Below are 23,826 nucleotides of genomic sequence, written 5' to 3'. Positions count from 1 at the left end.
AGAACACTCCTCACTCACACACACACACCTATCCTTGCAACATAATTGTGATTGTTCCTCAATGCACCGATGACTGAGCGAGTCCACAGACCTTACCCACTCCCTCATGAATATCAAAAGCACCCAAGGAATTCCAGGTGCTACACTGTGTGGGGGGGGGATTCTTTTTTCTACACGACACCATGCTGCCAGACTTCAGCCTCACCCCTGTCATGGTCGTTGTGTCCATGGTTGACCCATCATCATCCCTCCCCGAGTTACCTGCTTTGGGTTCTGACTGAGTGACGGAGGAAGGGTCGTGAGACTACGTTACCCACAATTCCTAGTATTACAGGTGGTATTATCATGAATTAAGTATTTTCTACTAGGCCACAATTTTAGCTTATGCCCTTGAGGTTCTTTGGTTTGTGGAAGCTGTCTTTGTCACAATTAAAGTTTCTCTAGAAACCTTTCTGTCGTAATCAAAGTTTCTTTAGAAACTCTTTTTGGCATGTCAGGACATTAACTAGAACAGCTGTGTTGCAGATGCATATTGCCACGGATTAAAGGGAGAGTGTCATTAGGCCAAAACAGGAAATGCACTGTACACACAGATTTAGGTCTATGGGAACTTTGGGAACCCTCTGTGCCAAAGAAGTGGGTTGGGTGTGATCTGAACGTTACATTTTCCCAAATATTCCAAATTCACTTTTGACCTTCTCTTTCAGCTCAATGAGACACTTTACTTCCCCCCCTTAGCACAAATTGTACCACTGAAGCCCTTTACACCAGGGGCATATCAGCAAATGACAAGATGCCACATAGATAAAGTGGGATTGAAACAACTGAACAGGTAATGAGGGTGTTTACCAGGCTAGGGGGTCACGACAGTGCCAAACTGTTGCCTGAAGACAATGACCGAAGAGGTGCTGGCTGGTCCAAAAAAATAGGGATACGCTCATGCTACTTAGGACTAGTGACATATTCTACTTTGGGGGGGGGTTTGAGGATCTTTTGGTGACACCTCTTTCGGGGGTAGGGCCTCGGCCTTCACAGAGAACTGTGATGCTAGTCGAAACGGATGCTTTCAGTGACATTGAGACCATGTAATTTATTTGCAAAACGCTGTCAGTGAGCACTTGACCCTGAAGAAGGCACAGTGATGTCAAAACGTTGGTGTTTTTTTACCCAATAGATTACTGGGAGGTTGTGCATATGGAGTGTGCGACTCTTTGTTTTTATAGCTTACAGTGTATTCACCGTTAGTCAGCACCTCTACACTAAATCATTTTCTCTGGTTGTGCGCCAGCTCATGCTTTTTAGTGAGCACTTGTATACCATGTCATGTATGCACAGAAAGATTAACGCTCATCTGGTGACTACGGCTCACTGCATTGAAATGAATTACGACGACGTTTTAATAGCAGATGCTATTCCCTTTTCACTAAACGGTCTGAAAATATACCCCAAATCCCTTTGGGTGGGTTACCAATCCACTTGGCAATTTGGCCTAAGTCCTGAGCCATTTTTGGTCCCATGATACCCTTCTCCAAGGACCCCTGAGGTGTCCCTGCTTCTGCCTGTGCTGGTGACTCCACTCGTAGCACTCCACCCACAATGGATAGGAGTCATTGTGTGAACAACCCCACCCCCCCCCCCCCCCCCCCCCCACCCCTCAAGCAACGTAGCCTTCCGTATGACATATTTACTGAATACAGGACATACACAAACATATACACACTCATGCAGTGACAAGACCGCCCATGACTTAATCAACGCAGGAGATTACCTTTGGTGACTCAGGTGGAGTGAAGCGTGTGTGTGTGAGAGCGAGAGACCGTGTGAGAACAGATAAGGACTAAGAATCTAGTGCCTTTGTCAGTTTGAATCCTCTTTTCTTTCTTACAAGGTGATTCCCTGGCCCTTACACACGCATTCACTCAGACAATCAACAGTCTTTTAACTGACCAGGGTCAGATTTGTAAAAAGCAATTTCCTTCACTTTTGTGTATAGTACCATCACCAAACATGATTGAACCTTGAATGAACCCTGGCTATGGACCTACACTTGTCAAACAAGCTCCTGCTAATCTGCAACTTTTTTCATACCAATATTTAAAACTATATTATGTGTCCATTTTAAACCTTTCCCCTCTACTATGCAGTGGTGTAAAGTACTTAAGTAAAAAATACTTTAAAGTACTACTTAAGTAGTTTTTTGGGTTATCTGTACTTCACTGCATTCCTTAAGAAAACATTGTACTTTTTACTCCATACATTTTCCTTGACACCCAAAAGTACTTGTTACATTTTGAATGCTTAGCAGGACAGGAAAATAGTCTCATTCACGCACTTATCAAGAGAACATCCCTGGTCATCCCTACTGCCTCTGATCTGGCGGACTCACTAAACACAAATGCTTTGTTTGTAAATGTCTGAGATTTGGAGTGTGCCCCTGGCTTTCCGTAAATTTAAATAACATGACAATGGTGGTTTGCTTAATCTGGTTTGCTTAATATAAGGAATTTGAAAATGATTTATACTTTTACTTTTGATACTTAAGTATATTTTGAACCAAATACTTAGACTTTTACTCAAGTAGATTTTTACCAGGTGACTTTTACTTGAGTCATTTTCTATTAAGGTACAGTGCCTTGCGAAAGTATTCGGCCCCCTTGAACTTTGCGACCTTTTGCCACATTTCAGGCTTCAAACATAAAGATATAAAACTGTATTTTTTTGTGAAGAATCAACAACAAGTGGGACACAATCATGAAGTGGAACAACATTTATTGGATATTTTTTAACAAATCAAAAACTGAAAAATTGGGCGTGCAAAATTATTCAGCCACTTTACTTTCAGTGCAGCAAACTCTCTCCAGAAGTTCAGTGAGGATCTCTGAATGATCCAATGTTGACCTAAATGACTAATGATGATAAATACAATCCACCTGTGTGTAATCAAGTCTCCGTATAAATGCACCTGCACTATGATAGTCTCAGAGGTCCGTTAAAAGCGCAGAGAGCATCATGAAGAACAAGGAACACACCAGGCAGGTCCGAGATACTGTTGTGAAGAAGTTTAAAGCCGGATTTGGATACAAAAAAGATTTCCCAAGCTTTAAACATCCCAAGGAGCACTGTGCAAGCGATAATATTGAAATGGAAGGAGTATCAGACCACTGCAAATCTACCAAGACCTGGCCGTCCCTCTAAACTTTCAGCTCATACAAGGAGAAGACTGATCAGAGATGCAGCCAAGAGGCCCATGATCACTCTGGATGAACTGCAGAGATCTACAGCTGAGGTGGGAGACTCTGTCCATAGGACAACAATCAGTCGTATATTGCACAAATCTGGCCTTTATGGAAGAGTGGCAAGAAGAAAGCTATTTCTTAAAGATATCCATAAAAAGTGTAGTTTAAAGTTTGCCACAAGCCACCTGGGAGACACACCAAACATGTGGAAGAAGGTGCTCTGGTCAGATGAAACCAAAATTGAACTTTTTGGCAACAATGCAAAACGTTATGTTTGGCGTAAAAGCAACACAGCTGAACACACCATCCCCACTGTAAAACATGGTGGTGGCAGCATCATGGTTTGGGCCTGCTTTTCTTCAGCAGGGACAGGGAAGATGGTTAAAATTGATGGGAAGATGGATGGAGCCAAATACAGGACCATTCTGGAAGAAAACCTGATGGAGTCTGCAAAAGACCTGAGACTGGGACGGAGATTTGTCTTCCAACAAGACAATGATCCAAAACATAAAGCAAAATCTACAATGGAATGGTTCAAAAATAAACATATCCAGGTGTTAGAATGGCCAAGTCAAAGTCCAGACCTGAATCCAATCGAGAATCTGTGGAAAGAACTGAAAACTGCTGTTCACAAATGCTCTCCATCCAACCTCACTGAGCTCGAGCTGTTTTGCAAGGAGGAATGGGAAAAAAATTCAGTCTCTCGATGTGCAAAACTGATAGAGACATACCCCAAGCGACTTATAGCTGTAATCGCAGCAAAAGGTGGCGCTACAAAGTATTAACTTAAGGGGGCTGAATAATTTTGCACGCCCAATTTGTCAGTTTTTGAAATTGTTAAAAAAGTTTGTAATATCCAATAAATGTCGTTCCTCTTCATGATTGTGTCCCACTTGTTGTTGATTCTTCACAAAAAAATACAGTTTTATATCTTTATGTTTGAAGCCTGAAATGTGGCAAAAGGTCGCAAAGTTCAAGGGGGCCGAATACTTTCGCAAGGTACTGTATCTTTTACTTTTACTCAAGGATGACAGTTGGGTACTTTTTCCGACACTGTTACTATGCCAACGCTACAATGAATCGTTACGTTTTATAATCAAAACTGCACAGCAATCACAAGACTGCTAATACTACTACTATTACTTTAAGCAACTTAAAATTAAGTGAAGTAGAGCAAGCATTTTGGGTCCAATGCATATAAAATATCTTCTCAAATACCTTGACAAATACACAATAAATATCTTCTTTCCATTTCCACAGTTCATCTGGCAGCATCAGATGCTAGTGATTAATCAGCCTTCATTCAATTGACAATTTGAGGCGTGCGTCATTACAATGACAATTGCAAGTGTCTTTGTTCACAAACCCAATCAACACGCGTGAGTGACGAGTTCGCTAATTAACTGGTGAGTCGACCATTCTGTGCGTCTATGTCTGCATTTACATCTGAATGAAATGAGGTTATTCTTAGATGGATCTGTGGGCGGATAGACTTTTACAGTCGGAGGATTTGTCTTCGTTGTCGTGTGCTGCTTTGCGTTGGTCATTGTAGCTTTTAGACAAAATAAAAAGCACAGAGAGCAATGCTAATATATGCATCGGGCTCTCATCATGGCAGTATGACCTATTTGGAATGCATCGTTCACAATTCAGAGGGCTTGGTGACCATAGAAATATAATTACTATCAAGGGCATAGCTCATCAGACCACAGCATTTTGATTTAATTATATTTCTATGTTGGTGACAATATGGCATCATTGATCTATGTTTGAAGTAGCGCAATATATATCAACCCTAAACAAGATAAAGAACAACTGACATTATTAGTAGTTTGTCAAGCAATACACTGATACTAGAGTCATGACTGAGGATGTTGTATCTAAATTGTGAGGAACACTGGATAGTGACTAAACCACAACAAGTAGCGTTGTAAAACTGCATTAAAGGGAAGTGGTCGCAGCCCACATTATGTAACAAACATTCAGACATGATTAATCTACTGATGAGAAGCCACAGCTTAGATTATCTGCTTCCCACAATGTGCTCTGGCAACTCCCCCTCATACCTGGATAATATGGCCCAGTTACAACCTCTGTCTGACCCATACTATATCATCATCGTTTCCCACCACACCTTGTGGCATTGTGCCGTCAGGGGTGTGTTCAGTAAGGAGAAATGTTGCAGATAGAAATGCAGTCTAGAAATGTAGCTGAGTGGTTAGAGCGTTGGGCCAGTAACCGAAAGGTTGCTGGACTGAATCCCCGAGCTGACAAGGTAAAAATATGTTGTTCTGCCCCTGAACAAGGCAGTTAACCCACTCTTCCCTGGTAGGTCGTCATTGTAAATAAGAATTTGTTCTTAACTGACTTACCTAGTTAAATAAAGGTAAAAAATATATATATAGATCGTTACACTATATATACAAAAGTATGTGGGTACCCCTTCAAATTGGTGGATTCGGCTATTTCAGCCACACTCGTTTCTGACAGGTGCATAAAATTAAGCACACCGCCATGCAATCTCCATAGACAAACACGGGCAGTAGAATGGCCAGCTGACTTTCAACGTGGCACGTCATAGGATGCCACCTTTCCAACAAGTCAGTTTCTGCCTGTCAAGTTTCTGCTCTGCTAGAGCTGCCCCAGTCAACTGTAAGTGCTGTGAAGTGAAAACGACTAGGAGCAACAACGGCTCCGTCACGAAGTGATAGGCCACAAAAGCTCACAGAACGGGACCGCCGAGTGCTGAATCACGTAGCATATAAAAACCGTCTGTCCTCAGTTGCAACACTCAACACTCAATATCAGTGCCCGACTTCACTAATGCTGTTGTGGTTGAATGGAAGCAAGTCCCCGCTGCAATGTTCCAACATCTGGTGGAAAGCCTTCCCAGAAGAGTGGAGGCTGTTATAGCAACAAAAAGGGGACCAACTCCATATTAATGCCCATGATTTTGGAATGAGGTGTTTGACGAGCAGGTGTTGATGTACTTTTGGTCATGTAGTTTATATGGAGACCTGAATAGAGGCCTTGGTTCAAACAGTGTTTGTGTTCTTTCTATTTTTTTTAAATTAAGTTGCCCTTGATTGAGCTTGCCTGGAGCAATGGAATAACCCCAAAAGTGCAAAACCTGCCCATCAGGCACTCCAGACATGCTCAATCAAAATGCTGAAAGGATTTGAACTATGTAAATACTATGTGAACCCAGGTCTGTTAGCCATATAGCTTGTTGTCTAAGGTTAAAAACACTGCACCAATACTGTAGAACACCAGATACGGCCTTATACTGGCATTCAATCTAAATCAGACTATGAAAAAACATGGTTTATGAAGGCTATTGGGCCGTCGTGATCCCTCTTGCACGTCAAACAGTAGCATCTAGATCCCAGCGCTTCGTGGCACCATGTATGACCTCTTGACATATCCTATGCGTAATACATGTCAAATGAGCATTCATTTAGTTACACGGATACTCAAGTCAAGTAAACGCTGATAATAAACATTCATCCATGACCGTCCCACACTACTGTATCAGCCAGGGACCTCCAACGAGCCCTCCGGTTCATCCCTCTCTTTTGCCCAAGGAGCGAGGGAGGAGTAAAAACGAGGGGATGACGACCGCCAGTTGGTTAGTCATCCCAGGGCCCGAGCGATGGTCATTTTTCCTGATTAAGCAAGCATGCGCTAATCACGACCGGAGCAACGCTGCAGGGACCAGAGCGGAAAACGTCAGAGGAAGAAACAAACAAATAAACAGAGGACAAGGGAAAGAAGCCAGCAGGATAAGTGACGACTCTCGTCCGTGGCGTTACGGCAAAGCGAACAAACGTGCTGATCGTAGGTCTTTTGTGTGCGGACCCCCAAGTCAAGGACACAGCGGTCCTTACAATGACCCCCTCCAACTCTAGAGAGTGTAGCTTAATGGTTTTAGCAATGACCCCCTCCATCTCTAGAGAATGTAGCTTCGTGGTTTTACCTATGACCCCCTCCAGCTCTAGAGAATGTAGCTTCATGGTTTTATCTATGACCCCCTCCAGCTCTAGAGAGTGTAGCTTCATGGTTTTAGCTATGACCCCCCCCCCCCCCAAATGGGAACATTACGTTTCTTCTTTCTGACCTTATGGCTGGTCTCTCTGAGGTTGTGTGTGTATATGTTTGTTCAAATTAGGTTTTGGATGGGTTTGTATACTGTGAGAAAGATGCATGTGGAGAGATACTGATGGAAAGAGAGAGAGTTGTTTGCTTTCTTTTAGAGGGGGTTGTCGTGTCGTTTTGGGGTGACGGAGTCCATGCTAGTGTGTCTGCACTAGATGCAAACACGCACACACACACATCATATTTGGTGTGGATCGTAGGGACACGTGGTCTGTTTAGAGGCTTACGTCTGACCTCATTCCTATTTCTTGCATTAACAGGGTGTGTGCTGTTCATATTGCCCTTCTCTCTCCTCTCCAGTCTCCACCTGTTCTTCTACTTCTGTTCTGTTCTGTTAGAGGGAGGGAGGGATGTGCCTGCAGCAGGAACCACCACCCCTGTCAGTCATGCCTGAGAACACTTGTGTTTGTAGAGCAGGGTGGGGCTGAACCTGAATTAAGGGATAAACTAGTGTATATCAAGGACATGCCAGGGTGTGTGTGTTATGGTTCTGTACATAGAGGCAGAAAATGCTTGTGTGAGCAAAGTCTGAATCTTGTCATGAGATTAAATGCTTCTGATAAACCATGCAGTGATGTCAGCGGAAAATGTATGTAATGTTTGACAGAAGGGTTGCGTGCACAGTCCCTTATTACTGCCTCTACCTCTCTCTCTTTCTCTAACTCTCGCTCTCTGCCAATTCAAATTGCAGAGTGTAAGGCTTTGAAGTAAACAAGAACCAACTCTCTTTTTTTATACCACAGGTAGTCTAAAAGTGATTTATTATGAGAAGCATAGGATGACCTGCATGCATCTGCAATTTACTCAAAGCCACCGGGTCTCCTTATAGAATGAGCCTTAGTAGGGATATGAATTTAATTGCTGTGTGCCGTAGTTTAACTCTTTCTTTCTTTTTCTGACCATCAGCGCACTTGGAGGCTCCTCTGCACTACACATCCCAGCATTCCCTAGTGGAGGCTGCCTCATTGACTATGTACCTCAAGTGTGCCAGCTCCTCACCAACAAGGTATGACAGAACCTGATAATGAAAGAGCACAACAGGGTGAAAAGAGAGTGAGAGAAAGGGATAGAAAGAGGTTACTCCATCATATAGGGTGTATGTAAGCACAATGAAAAACATCAGACTGCTTTTCTCCACAAAACAGGTGTATTACTGAATAGAAAAGAGATGACACGCATATCCGTAGACTTAGCAGGTGCTGGACGTCAAAATAGTGTATTCTGCACACTGCATTATGCTCCCATGTGAATTTATTAGACAACGTTTCGACTACCAGGGTCCGTACACACAAACCGTCTGAGTAGGAGTGCTGATCTAGGATCTGTCCATACAATATTATTTATTATGATCTAAAGGCACAGCTGATCTTAGATCAGCACTCTTACTCTGAGACTCTTTGTGGATGCGGCCCTGGTTTTCATCAGATCTCCCATTGGACTGGATTTTGTTCAGGTGTGAGTATGGTAAATGAGGATCACTTCCGGCCACATTGCATCCAACCCTCCAGGGCCCTTATACGCCGGAAGCAGAGGTAGCGCGTCCTGGGTGCGGGCACAGCAAATACCTGTGGCATGACCTCACCGGTTAGACTCCAAGGCTGGATTCCCTTTTGTCATGCCAGGGAGGGCAGATTTGGAGTGGGATGTCATCTGTGTGTATATAAGTTCAGTGATCCACAGTTCCCCCACGCGCACACACATATCCTGCTGTGACTAAACAAACACAATCACAGTATGGCCTTGCTGCTTTTGAGAGAGTCGTGACTACTCCCCACTTGGTCCTATGTAAACAAAGACAAATAGACTTGAAAAGGGGTGTCTGAGTCACTATGTGTAGTGTGTATCCCAGCAGGAGGCGCTCAGCAGGAGGCGCTCAGCAGGAGGCGCTCATTCCGTTACACTTATGTGTGTGTATAAGGTAGTTGTTGTGAAATTGTTATATTACTTAGATATTGTTAGATATTACTGCCCGGTCGGAACTAGAAGCACAAGCATTTCGCTACACTCACATTAACATCTGCTAAACATGTGTATGTGACCAATAAAATTTGATTTGATCGTGTGTGTGTGTAAGAGACTCACACGCACCGAGACAAGTCACCCAATGCATCAGGAAATGCAGCCATTCATTCACAAACCCTTTGTGAATACTATGTTTGTATTTATGAATAACCATAGGTAATGAAATCACCAGCAACACAAAAATAGTGTAATGCATGGTGAAGATTGGAATTGGATGAGAACACGCTGATGCTATGTATATGGTAAAGGACAACTTCCCCTCCTGTGCATGCTTATTGTTGGATCTATATTAGAGTTTGAGCCAGCAATGCATGTTAGTCACCCCCCCTTGTAGTAAAATGTTCCCTGTCAATACTGTATATTATGGCATGATATTTGTCACTCAGGTTGAGAACTCCATTCCCTAAATCAGGGATGGGCAAGTTTGATAGGGGTGGGGGCCACAAAATATCTGAACTCGTCATGAGGGGCCGCCGTGGCTCGCAGGTTTGCTTTTTTTCCATTTTCGCCTAAAATGACATACCCAAATCTAACTACCTTTAGTTCAGGACCTGAGGGAAGGATATGCATATTCTTGATACCATTTGAAAGATAACATTTTGAAGTTTCTGGAAATGTGAAATTAATGAAGGAGAATACAACACATGAGATCTGGTAAAATATTATGTTCATCATCTTTGAAATGCAAGAGGAAGGCCACAATCTATTATTGCAGTTTAAGCGCAATTTAGATTTTGTCCACAGCAGTGTATGTGAAAGGTTTTAGATTGATCCAATGAGCCATTGCATTTCTGTTCAAAATATTGTATAAATTCTGCCCACATGTTGGTTGGTTTATTGATACATTTTCAAGTTCATAACTGTGCACTCTCCTCAAACAATAGCATGGTATTCTTTCACTAATAGCGACTGTAAATTGGACAGTGCAGTTAGATTAACAAGAATTTAAGCTTTCTGCCCATATCAGATACAGTGCCTTGCGAAAGTATTCGGCCCCCTTGAACTTTGCGACCTTTTGCCACATTTCAGGCTTCAAACATAAAGATATAAAACTGTATTTTTTTGTGAAGAATCAACAACAAGTGGGACACAATCATGAAGTGGAACGACATTTATTGGATATTTCAAACTTTTTTAACAAATCAAAAACAGAAAAATTGGGCGTGCAAAATTATTCAGCCCCTTTACTTTCAGTGCAGCAAACTCTTTCCAGAAGTTCAGTGAGGATCTCTGAATGATCCAATGTTGACCTAAATGACTAATGATGATAAATACAATCCACCTGTGTGTAATCAAGTCTCCGTATAAATGCACCTGCACTGTGATAGTCTCAGAGGTCCGTTAAAAGCGCAGAGAGCATCATGAAGAACAAGGAACACACCAGGCAGGTCCGAGATACTGTTGTGAAGAAGTTTAAAGCCCGATTTGGATACAAAAAGATTTCCCAAGCTTTAAACATCCCAAGGAGCACTGTGCAAGCGATAATATTGAAATGGAAGGAGTATCAGACCACTGCAAATCTACCAAGACCTGGCCGTCCCTCTAAACTTTCAGCTCATACAAGGAGAAGACTGATCAGAGATGCAGCCAAGAGGCCCATGATCACTCTGGATGAACTGCAGAGATCTACAGCTGAGGTGGGAGACTCTGTCCATAGGACAACAATCAGTCGTATATTGCACAAATCTGGCCTTTATGGAAGAGTGGCAAGAAGAAAGACATTTCTTAAAGATATCCATAAAAAGTGTTGTTTAAAGTTTGCTACAAGCCACCTGGGAGACACACCAAACATGTGGAAGAAGGTGCTCTGGTCAGATGAAACCAAAATTGAACTTTTTGGCAACAATGCAAAACGTTATGTTTGGCGTAAAAGCAACACAGCTCATCACCCTGAACACACCATCCCCACTGTCAAACATGGTGGTGGCAGCATCATGGTTTGGGTCTGCTTTTCTTCAGCAGGGACAGGGAAGATGGTTAAAATTGATGGGAAGATGGATGGAGCCAAATACAGGACCATTCTGGAAGAAAACCTGATGGAGTCTGCAAAAGACCTGAGACTGGGACGGAGATTTGTCTTCCAACAAGACAATGATCCAAAACATAAAGCAAAATCTACAATGGAATGGTTCAAAAATAAACATATCCAGGTATTAGAATGGCCAAGTCAAAGTCCAGACCTGAATCCAATCGAGAATCTGTGGAAAGAACTGAAAACTGCTGTTCACAAATGCTCTCCATCCAACCTCACTGAGCTCGAGCTGTTTTGCAAGGAGGAATGGGAAAAAATGTCAGTCTCTCGATGTGCAAAACTGATAGAGACATACCCCAAGTGACTTACAGCTGTAATCGCAGCAAAAGGTGGCGCTACAAAGTATTAACTTAAGGGGGCTGAATAATTTTGCACGCCCAATTTTTCAGTTTTTGATTTGTTAAAAAAGTTTGAAATATCCAATAAATGTCGTTCCACTTCATGAGTGTGTCCCACTTGTTGTTGATTCTTCACAAAAAAATACAGTTTTATATCTTCATGTTTGAAGCCTGAAATGTGGCAAAAGGTCGCAAAGTTCAAGGGGGCCGAATACTTTCGCAAGGCACTGTATGTCTATGTCCTGGGAACTTTTCTTGTTACTTTCAACCTCATGCTAATCACATTAGCACACGTTAGCTCAATCGTCCCACGGGGAGACATCGATCCCGTAGAGGTTAACCACATCTATACCTACACGTATAGCCTTTTGGGGGCCCTGGGTGAAATTTTGTTGTGGGGCCCCCTGTAATTTCCTGCAATTCTACACATTTTGGCAAGGGGCATAGAGAAAATGTGGCAATTTTAAAGCAAGTTTATTTGCTGCAATTTTAAACATTTTGCCAAGGGGCTGAGAGAAGATTTTGCAATTGTATAACTACTTTCCTGCAATTCTACTAATTTTGTCATTGGGTGGAGAGAAATGTTTGCAGTTGAGTGATATCTCGGTGACTAACGAATTCAATAGGGGCCCCCTGGTCGGAAATTTGATCACGATTGCTACAAGTTTAGATAGCTGGCTAGATTAATTTAGCAATCTTAAACATTTTACCTGACATGGGCTAATTCAGTGACTGATATAACAATAGAAAAACTGTTGATACACAACCACATTTCTAAAAAAGCACCTTGTCTATTCTTAACTATTAAGTTGAGATCCTGACAAAAAGAAAAAAGGTTTTTTTTGGGTTGTGAGCCAGCAGTTGCCCATCCCTTCCCTAAATGGTCAGCAGATGGAGCCGCGATCCTGCAGGAAGGATGAGTAGACAATATAGCGTAGGGATTTTCTCAGAAGACATTTAAGAAATTCCACTAAATTGTCAACATTGACACTCGAATGACAGAGAAGGATACATTTATGGCCTTCAACTTCCGTTGGAATATTTTGAAAAAGGTGTTGATTTAAACCCCAAAATATTTTCTCAATCTTTTCTTTTTCTGTTTCTCTGCTTTTTTTGTAAACTTATTGAATGGGGGCTAACGGGAGAAACGGAAAAAGATAGACAGAATTATGATTGCAGATCATACAAAGTGAGAATGCAGCATGTGCTGATTGGAGATCTGTCTGTCTTGACTACTTGGCACCGTGACCATCCAGTAGCAAGTAGTGGCAAATCATTAGCTAGCTAACTTTAGCTACATAATGATTTATCCTGACAACCTTGATGCACAATATATTTTGTTAAATTCTCAGCAATATTCACAATTTAATTTAAGCCAGAATGCATTACAATTGTATGTTAGCTTACCTTGTAGCTGTTGCCTGAGCGACCAACTGGTATAGTCATAATGTTACCTTTCCAACTGGTAATGACCAAATAGGAGGAATGTCTCTGCTGTCGGGAGTGGGCACAGGGTCAGGGACTGCTAACAGGGATTGAGGAGGGCGCATGCGTCCTCGCCAACCCCAGCTTTGGCCTGCACACAACAGAGGGATAATGTTACTTACCACCCGCTGAACTAAAATCTACCACACGCTGAACTAAAATTGGAAGAAGCAGCCCAGACCAGTGGGTCCCGGAGAACAGATGTCTAACAGGTTAGTTAGTTATTTCATTACTGTTTTCACAAGCTCCTTTGCTGCATATAAATTAGCTAACACCAGTCTCGCTAACTAACTTTAGCAACTAGCAGACAGTAGCCAGCTAAATGGCCAAAGTTGGTTAGCTAGCTGGCCTGGTTCTAGCTAGCTAGATAATGTTAGTTGACTTGCGTCACCAGCTCACTGCTAATAGCTAGCTACATTCGGAAAGAACTAATTAAACAATTTAGCTAGCTACTAAACTGTTCCATACTGATGTAGGGCCTACTCAAATACCAGCCTGACAAGACCATGGCTTTGTATAGAGTAGAGGCATATTCATTGAAAATCTTGTGTGGAGGTTGTAGCCTAGCGGGAAGGAATGTCACTTTATATATTCACCGATACAATCCTACCCATTAATTTGAGAAAATCCCTCAAAGGGACTCTCTATTATGACCATCAATGGCAATGATGGTATTGGGAGAGACAGTACCTGTTACCAGATGCTTGACAGGAATGTCTTAGTATTTATGGTGCATGACAGATATTTGTTTTGCTCTTTGTAGACAATTCCGCCAGGAGGAGTGGGCCCTGCGAGGTGAGCGACTGGGACAAGACAATCCAGTGGTGCTGCTTGCGTGTGTTGTCAGCTCCACCAGGAGAAAATTCCCCTCTTCTGATGGGCACTATATGGGTTTACTGGAGGTTGAGGATTCGCAAGATATAATACATTACATGTTTAATTAAACAAAGTATAAAAACCGTCTTACTGCACGTTCTTGTCATTATGCTATGCATAACTTTAGAGCAGGGTTAATAAATCAGATGCCACAAACGTAAAATGCTTGCTTTATTCAGATACATGGTTGTCTCCAACTTTGTTCTGTGAACTGCAAGTAGCCACTATTAGTCAAGGGCAGGGTGAACGCAGGGTAACCCTACTACAGGGACAGGTGGTAATAAATTCAATATTCATCTTACCAGGTACCATGGGTCTCTCAAAATCCATTCTCTCCTTCATCCTCATCTCTGTAACCTAATCTAAATGTATTTATTTTATAAAATATTTATTTTCTTTGTCAATAGTACAGAGCAGGGGTATTCAACTCTTACCCAAGAGGTCCAAAGCCTTCTAATTTTCTGTTCTACCTGATAATTAATTGCACCTAGGGCTGTTGCAGTGACCATATTACCACCACACTGGCGGTCACGAGTCAGGAAGGCAGTAAAATTCCATGTGACTGTTTAGTCACTGTAAATAGGCTTCTACAAGCTCTGATGCTGCTGATGGTCATTAGTAGCCTACCAAACTTGCTAACTGCCTGGTACTCAACACTCTATAATCACTCTGAAATCAATGCAAATGTAATCAAAAATCGAATCAAACACTTCATGAGAGCAACATTTCTATAGGCTATGCAATTGCGTGAGAAAACAGAGTGATGGCCTCTATTAAAAAGAGGAGGATCCCATCAGCTTTCTATAGGCTAGGCCTACTATATTTATTTCTCAACTTTGCTAATATTAAGCAAATATTAAGCACTTTCCTTATCTTTACAACAGGAGTATAGCTAGTTTACATCAAATCAAATGTTATTTGTCACATACACATGGTTAGCAGATGTTAATGCGAGTGTAGTGAAATGCTTGTGGTTCTAGTTCCGACAATGCAGTAATAACCAACGAGTAATCTAATCTAACAATTCCACAACAACTACCTTATACACACAAGTGTAAAGGGATACACCTTAGCCAAATACATTTAAACTCAGTTTTTCACAATTCCTGACATTTAATCCTAGTAAATATTCCCTGTTTTAGGTCAGTTAGGATTACCACTTTATTTCAAGAATGTGAAATGTCAGAATAATAGTAGAGAGAGATAATTATTTATTTCAGCTTTTATTTCTTTCATCACATTCCCAGAGGGAAAGAAGTTTACATTCACTCAATTAGTATTTGGTAGCATTGCCTTTAAATTGGTTAACTTGGGTCAAACGTTTCGGGTAGCCTTCCACAAGCTTCCCACAATAAATTGGGTGAATTTTGGCCCATTCCTCCTGACAGAGCTGATGTAACTGAGTCAGGTTTGTAGGCCTCCTTGCTCGCACATGCCTTTTCAGTTCTGCCCATAAATTGTCTATAAGATTGAGGTCAGGTCTTTGTGATGACCACTCCAATACCTTGACTTTGTTGTCCTTAACCCATTTTGCCACAAAAAGTATGCTTGGGGTCATTGTCCATTTGGAAGACCTGTTTGTGACCAAGCTTTAACTTCCCGATAGATGTCTTGAGATGTTGCTTCAATATATCCAAATCATTTTCCTGCCTCATGAAGCCATCTATTTTGTGAACTGCACCAGTCCCTCCTGCAGCAAAGCACAACCACAACATGATGCTGCCACCCCCGTGCTTCACGGTTGGGATGGTGTTCTTCGGCTTGCAAGCCTCTCCCTTTTACCTCCAAACATAACAATGGTCATTATGGCCAAACAGTTCTATTTTTGTTTCATCAGACCAGAGGACATTCTCCAAAAAGTATGATCTTTGTCCCCATGTGCAGTTTCAAACCGTAGTCTAGCTTTTTTATGGCGGTTTTGGAGCAGTGGCATATGTTTTGATATGGTTTGTATCACAACTAAAGTGGCCAAATAACTTATTAAAATGAAGCACATTAATTCTCTTTACAACTAGTGTGGAGCCTAACTGGCATACTGGTATGCAGTGCGTGAGTTTCAAGTTTGGGGAAGATCATTTTCACCATAAAAATGCACCTTTATAATAAAAGCGTTACATGCATAAATACATTTGTGGTCACTTTTGATAATGGTGTTTTCCCATTAGTGAGAAAACACCATTTTCTCCAATCATTTGGAGAAAATATCCTTTATTTTATTCAGCTTTGTTCAATTGTATTCTTCGTACTATAAAAATTATTTTCAATAATTATTTTCAAATCTTGTCTGCTAAATGAACTAGTGTAGCCCACAGCCATATGGCATAGCCAGATCAGGACCTAACATAAGGACAACTCAGATGTTATTCTGAAATAGACTACATTTTCTTCATATCATGTTTTTAGACCTGTCTAAAATAAATAATAGATTTATTGTTCAGGTGTAGGCTATATTACAAGGATTTAGACTTTTTAACATGTAGATGTTCCAAAGGTCTGCATCAGTGACTTGTAGGCTATGTGTGGAAGCCAGGAGATGCTACATGTGTTTATGTTAGTTAACGATCAATTTCCGTGAGACCGACATTTATTTGCTAGACAATCACCGGCTAATTTCACCCACCGGGCACACACAGCCCTAATTGTACCCACCTGGTGTCCCATGTCCACATCAGTCCCTGAATAGAGGGCAACAATGAAAAAATGCACTGGAACTGGCTTTGAGGTCCAGAGTTCTGTTTGAGGGGTATAGAGCAGTGGTTCTCAATCCAAAAGGTCAAATAGGGGCTGCTTATATTTGTCCAGTTGGATAGGGCCATTCCCACCAGAAATGTCAGGGAACTTGCAGGTGCCTTGGTGGAAGAGTGGGGTAACATCTCACAGCAAGAACTGGCAAATCTGGTGCAGTTCATGAGGAGGAGATGCACTGCAGTACTTAATGCAGCTGGTGGCCACACCAGATACTGACTGTTACTTTTGATTTTGACCCCCCCTTTGTTCAGGGACACATTATTCATTTTCTGTTAGACACATTTTATTTTGATTTTTTACCTTTATTTAACTAGGCAAGTCAGTTTAGAACAAATTCTTATTTTCCATGACGGCCTAGGAACAGTGGGTTAACTGCCTGTTCAGGGGCAGAACAACAGATTTGTACCTTGTCAGCTCGGGGGTTTGAACTTGCAACCTTCCGGTTACTAGTCCAACGCTCTAACTAGGCTACCGTGCCACATGTCTGTGGAACTTGTTCAGTTTATGTCTCAGTTGTTGAATCTTATGTTCATACAAATATTTACACATGTTAAGTTTGCTGAAAATAAACGCAGTTGACAGTGAGAGGACGTTTCTTTTTTTACTGAGTTTATGTGGAACATCTGATGGTCCCCGAGGAGAGGGTTGAGAAACCCTGACCTTACAGCTGTGTTTCCCAACCCCAGTCCTCAAGTGCCCCTAACAGTACCCATTTTAAATTTTAGCCATGCACACATGATTCAACTTGTCAACTAATCATACATTTCTCAATGAGTTTAATCAGAAGTGTTTTTCCAGGACTACAACAAACCTACAGTCCGTCACCATGAACTATATTGAACTATACTGCCACAGAATTATGCAAAGTAACTAAAACATGTATGAGGGTGTGCTCAAAAACAAGTAGATACCTGCAACCAGGTGTGGAAAGCAAAGACGGTTGGCAAGAACAGTTCAGTGCGGGAACAGAAGCCCAGTTTACAGCAGTGGTGGTCGGTGCCATTTAAGATGAGGGTGGATGATTAAAAATATATATATAAGCATGGCCTTATTTCTATTATAGCATATTGGATGACTGTCATTCATATTCCATTCACCCAGCTAAATGTAACATCGATTGGTTTAGGCTACTACATGACACTCAAATGTTACCTATACCCATCATGAGGTTACTACAACCTAGCCTATGAATGAAAGTTTACAACGTATGTGCACAGGTCGAAATACATTTTAGTAATCAAGGTGACAGACTTTGACACATTCAATACCGCCTTGCACACTCTTGCCTCCATCTAGCTGATCTAGGATGTAATCATTAGTCCAACAGTTGGAAACAAGAGTTTCTATTAGACAAATTGAGGTATGTTTAGCCCCGTTTTGTAACGTTTTTAAGAAAAGTTTTCCAACAGAATCAGCAGAATGAATACACCCCTGATCACACACAAACACAGTTCACTTTCATAGCAGCCACATAGACTATATATACAAAAGTGTGGACACCCCTTCAAATTAGTGGATTCAGGAGGGACTGGTGCACTTCCCAAAATAGATGGCATCAGAAGGCAGGAAAATTATATAGATATATTGAAGCAACATCTCAAGACATCAATCAGGAAGTTAAAGCTTGGTCGTGAATGGGTCTTCCATATGGACAATGACCCCAAGCATACTTCCAAAGTTGTGGCAAAATGGCTGAAGGACAACAAAGTCAAGGTATTGGAGTGGCCATCACAAAACCCTGACCTCAATCCTATAGAAAATGTGTGGGCAGAACTGAAAAAGTGTGTGCGAGAGCAAGGAGGCCTACAAAACTGACTCAGTTACACCAGCTCTGTTAGGAGGAATGGGACAAAATTCACCCAACTTATTGTGGGAAGCTTGTGGAAGGCTACCCGAAGCGTTTGACCCAAGTTAAACAATTTAAAGGCAATGCTACCAAATATTAATTGAGTGTATGTAAACTTCTGACCCACTTTGAATGTGATGAAAGAAATAAAAGCTGAAATAAATCACTCTCTCTACTATTATTCTGACATCACACATTCTTAAAATAAAGTGGTGATCCTAACTGACCTAAGACAGGGAATTTTTACTAGGATAAATGTCAGGAATTGTGAAAAACTGACTTTAAATGTATTTGGCTAAGGTGTATGTAAACTTCCGACTTCAACTGTAGCTGTCTATCTCTCTTGCTTCTTTTTCATTTTTGAAGATTAGATTTTTCTCAACTTTTCAACTATTTTCTCTCTGAGTCAACTACTCACCACATTTTATGCACTGCAGTGCTAGCTAGCTGTAGCTTATGCTTTCAGTGCTCTCTTAACTTTTCAACTATTTTCTCTCTTTGAGTCAACTACTCACCACATTTTATGCACTGCAGTGCTAGCTAGCTGTAGCGTATGCTTTCAGTGCTCTATTCATTCTCTGATCCTTTGATTGGGTGGACAACATGTCAGTGCTGTCATGCCATGCTGCAAGAGCTCTGATAGGTTGGAGGACGTCCTGGAAGTTTTTATTTGTATTTTTTTTACAACTTTTTTATTACATATACAGTACCAGTCAAAAGTTGGCCACACCTACTCATTCCAGGGTTTTTCTTTATTTTCACTATTTTCTACATTGTAGAATAATAGTGAAGACATCACAACTATGATGTAACACATATGGAATCATTTAGTAACCAATAAAGTGTTAAACAAATATATTTTATATTTGAGATTCTTCTAAGTAGCCACCCTTTGCATTGATTACAGCTTTGCACACTCTTGGTATTCTTTCAACCAGCTTCATGAGGAATGCTTTTCCAATAGTGTTGGAATTCCCACATATGCTGAGCACTTGTTGGCTGCTTTTCCTTCACTCTGCGGTCCAACTCATCCCAAACCATCTCAAATGGGTTTAGGTCGGGTGATTGTGGAGGCCAGGTCATCTGATGCAGTCCTCCATCACTCTCCTTGGTCAAATAAACCTTACACAGCCTGGAGGTGTGTTTTGGGTCATTGTCCTGTTGAAAAACAAATGTTAATCCCACTAAGCGCAAACCAGATGGGATGGCATATCGCTGAATAATGCTGTGGTATCCATGCTGGTTAAGTGTGCCTTGAGTTCTAAACAAATCACTGACAGTGTCACCAGCAAAGAACCATCACACCTCTTCACATCCGCGAACAAGGGCCACACTATATAACAGCTTTTAAGTCATAATATACCCAACCTCTACAATTAGGCCTTATCATATCAAACGAAAAAAACAACCTTGGTATTTCTAATGTACAATCTTCAAATTAAATAAAGATAAAAGGTCAGCCTTACCCATCTTCGCCTTCCCCTAAATCAAAACTGGATTTTAAGTCCACGGTTCCATACTGCATTAATAAAAAAAAGTCCATCTTGCAAAAAATGTTCATACTGTGTAATGCGGTGCAAATGTGTATCGGGGACTACTTCAGCAGGAGGTAGCGATCACTCACAGCCTGGTAGTAATTTTCGAGTCCTTGAACATTTAGTTGTTTACATATAATTTATTGACCACTAGACAAACATTCTGCTACTCAGGTCGGATCCTTTTGAAAGTGGGGTACAGGTCACGTCTTCTTTCCACTATTTCATGGTCACCCGGACTTTTTCCTCCTTTGACTGATAGTTTTAGTTTTCATCCTCCTTTATGCCCATTATAACAATATATTATTCTTCATACTCCTGCAGTTTAGATCAATTAATTAGGCTATCATTGTTTTATTATCCTACCGTAGTGTCTTTTAGGGACGTATATCTTCCATTTTATTCCTGTTTTTAAGGCCTCAACCTCCCCCTGTAGCCCAGGCAATAGATCCATTTTTAAAACTGTTGCTTGTAAGCAATGCTCTATCTTCTGGAGACATAGTTCTAAAAACTTCCCCCTCCAATGTTAAATTTGGAATTTTAGAATTTCCCTTGTTTCGCTCGCAGAGCTCGAGGAAAGGTCTTCCCTTGTTCGCTTCGATGTATCTGATTCTTTTGATATCAAAAATAGTCAATAAATAGTTCAAGGTTCTCTATATTATCCAGAATGTTTGTTTTTGCAGTTATCAGCTGATCTTCAATTTTTATGATTATGGGACAAGCAATTCATGGGACAAGCTGTGCCTACCACGCTGCCACGTCACCTTTACCTTTAAGTCAATTTACCCAGATGAGGACAGAAACTAGCTGTCCTCAGGCTACACCATGGTGCTACCCTACAGAGTGCTGTTGAGGCTACTGTAGACCTTAATTTCAAAACAGTGTTTTAATCAATTATTTGGTGACATGATTATATTTAACATAGTTTTATCTAAAAATGATAACTTTTTTAATGAATTTTTATGAAATTCACTGAGGAGGATGGTCCTCCCATTCCTACTCTGAGGAGCCTCCACTGGTGTACAGGGACTCCAGCAGAGCCCTCATACAGCTGCGAGTCCTGTCAGGAATAGGCACCTGAGACAAAAACAAGCACACCGACAAGTTTTCCTTCCCTATTGACTATAGAATTTATTATGATCCTGTGTGTTTATCCACCAAAACATGTTAAATTGAGTTGTTCTGCCTCTTTTTGCTGTCAATCCTTCATATTCCCCAATGAAAATGTGCATACCAACGGAGGCACCAGCTACCCTCCTGTAGGTTTTCACTCCATGTAACTAACCTGATCCATCTTATCAACCAGCTAATTATTAGAATCAGATGCACTAGATCAGTGGTTCCCAACTCCGGTCCTCGAGTATCAGATATACTTGTTGGCGGCTACAACAAAAATGTGTGTTGTTCGAGGTACTTGAGGACCGGAGTTGGGAACCATTGCACTAGATTAGGGTTGGACCTACAGGACTGTAGCTCTCCAGGAACCATGGGAGGGTGTAGAGCAGACGTGTCAAACTCATTCCACGGAAAGCCGAGTGTCTACACGTTTTCACTTCTCCCTTGTACTTGATTGATGAATTAAGGTCACTAATTAGTAAGGACTCCCCTCACCTGGTTGTCTAGGTCTTAATTGAAAGAAGAAAAAAAACTGCAGACACTAGGCCCTCCATGGAATGAGTTTGACACCTCTGGTGTAGAGGAGCTGAATGGAACAGGCATGTCTTCACCCTGCTTGGAAAGGGGGAGAGAGAAGGGCCACAGGCACTTCATGTTTTTGATTTAACCAAATAGGTGTGTTGAATTTAGGTAATCACTGACCTGATCGATTAGCTCAGTTGGTCTGGTGTGGTGCCTAGTTGGGACAAAATCCTGACTATACTACATACATGGGTTGAGGAGTTAGCGAGGTCAACTCTGAGTTCATTCAGGATAAATGGAGTTAGCCCTGAGTTAGCCTGGAAAATTCTGAAGGATTTGTTGTCATAAAGATTTACTTTTCAAAAAGGTGAGCCAGCTACGGGTTATTCTGAGTTGAAAGTGTCTGAGCCATAAATTGAGGACCAATGAAATCAGATACCATAGATGGCAGTTTGCGGAAGGCCAACTGACAGTCGCAACCAACTATAAATATATAATCCATAGATGGCAGTTTCCATTCAAGTCAAGACTGGCAGCTATTGCTAGTTTACCCATGATTTTAACAATCAAATTGACAGGGTTAGAGGTTCCAAAACCTTCTATGGAATATATTTCTATGGCCACAACTCAACAAGCTGTTCCACAGATGGAAGAACGGGAGTGGGGGTAAAGGTGCTTGTGCATTGATAAGCACACCAAAGACAGCATTAACGAGTTCTTAAATAAAGACATCACTTCTAAAAGCCTATTTCACACCATAGCCTGCTGAATTTGCAAGATTTACTTTTATTTTATTTAGATTTTGGCAGAAATGTATGGCTCTCGAGTGGCACAGCGGTCTAAGGCACTGCATCTCAGTTCAAAAGGCATCACTACAGTTCCTGGTTCGAATCCAAGCTGTATCATATACGGCCGTGATTGGGAGTCCCATAGGGCAGCACAAAATTGGCCCAGCGTTGGCCGGGGTAGGCCGTCGTTGTAAATAAGAATTGTTCAAGGTAAAAATAAATGTATAATAAAAAAATGATCATTTTTATTGGCTCTGACTCACCCATGAATTGTCTCAATTAAGAGTTCTGTGTACGACTAGCCATGTGCAACATTCACGCGCAGTTGCAAGCCTGCTAGAGTTAGCAACAGTTAGCAACAATATCCACCATTGTAGTAAGGATAAAGCCTGACTTGGAATGTGAAGTACACAGACATGTTGATAGACGTAGTATAAACCAGCCTTTAGTCTTAATCTTTGATTCTCTAGTGCACTATCATACTGACTATTTAGCACATCGCCTCACGTGTGAATCCTTAAAGAGATGTGTGGGGCTAAGGCTTAAGAGGGTGTGAACAATGCTGAATGGGTGTAGACAAAGAAGAGCTCTCCAGTAGGCGTACCAAAACAGTCAAGGGCCATTTTCAAAAAAAAATCCCCATATTTCATATTCTAGATTGGACTATTTTTTGATGACCTATACTTACATGCATGTTGTACAGTCATGTGCTATTGGTTCTATAGTCATTTATGACCATGCCCCACCTACATAGATATTGAAATTGGCAAAACAATCCCCAAAACGAGATATTGGAGACTTAATATGTCTCTGCTTAACAATGAAGGATTCTGCTTTGTGTTAAAAAATTACTGGCTTGACAATCAACTCTCTCCTGTCTCAGCTGAAACTGTCTGGGATGCTGCTGAAGCAACCATAAGGGCTTATATAATTTCCCAAACTTCTCTGATCAAGACGCTTAGAAAACAGTGAACATTTTGAGGCTGAAGTAAAGCATTTAGAACTTTTTCATAAACAACAACCAACCCAGGCAAACAGGAAGTCACTAGCTTGTGCTGAGGACAAACTCAATTCAGATCATACAAAGCATGTCAAAAAAACGGTTTATTACCAAGCAAAAATATTAT

At 41.3% G+C, this 23,826-nt stretch overlaps 1 protein-coding gene across 4 annotated transcripts in view; it reads left to right on the top strand.

Moving 5' to 3' along the window:
• babam2 (BRISC and BRCA1 A complex member 2) overlaps positions 1 to 23,826 on the top strand; it is a 198,737-nt gene that overhangs the window by 152,920 nt on the left and 21,991 nt on the right. For 3 of the 4 annotated variants that reach the window (XR_016491855.1, XR_016491854.1, XM_021584324.3), the window contains exon 8: positions 8,298 to 8,397. Coding sequence is in view for 2 of the 4 variants with exons in the window: in XM_021584324.3 (XP_021439999.1) it covers positions 8,298 to 8,397 (100 nt within the window). In the remaining 2 variants the exon portion in view is untranslated. Of the gene's footprint in view, positions 1 to 8,297; positions 8,398 to 14,031; positions 14,232 to 23,826 lie in introns of those variants that run through there. The other variant, XM_090220431.1, reaches the window with a different exon arrangement.

This window comes from Oncorhynchus mykiss, chromosome 25, assembly GCF_057628025.1.
Source record: "Oncorhynchus mykiss isolate SJ-2025 chromosome 25, ASM5762802v1, whole genome shotgun sequence".
Taxonomy (NCBI): domain Eukaryota; kingdom Metazoa; phylum Chordata; class Actinopteri; order Salmoniformes; family Salmonidae; genus Oncorhynchus; species Oncorhynchus mykiss.
Note: the sequence above shows the minus strand (reverse complement) of the source record. Positions and strands in the feature narration are given on the sequence as shown.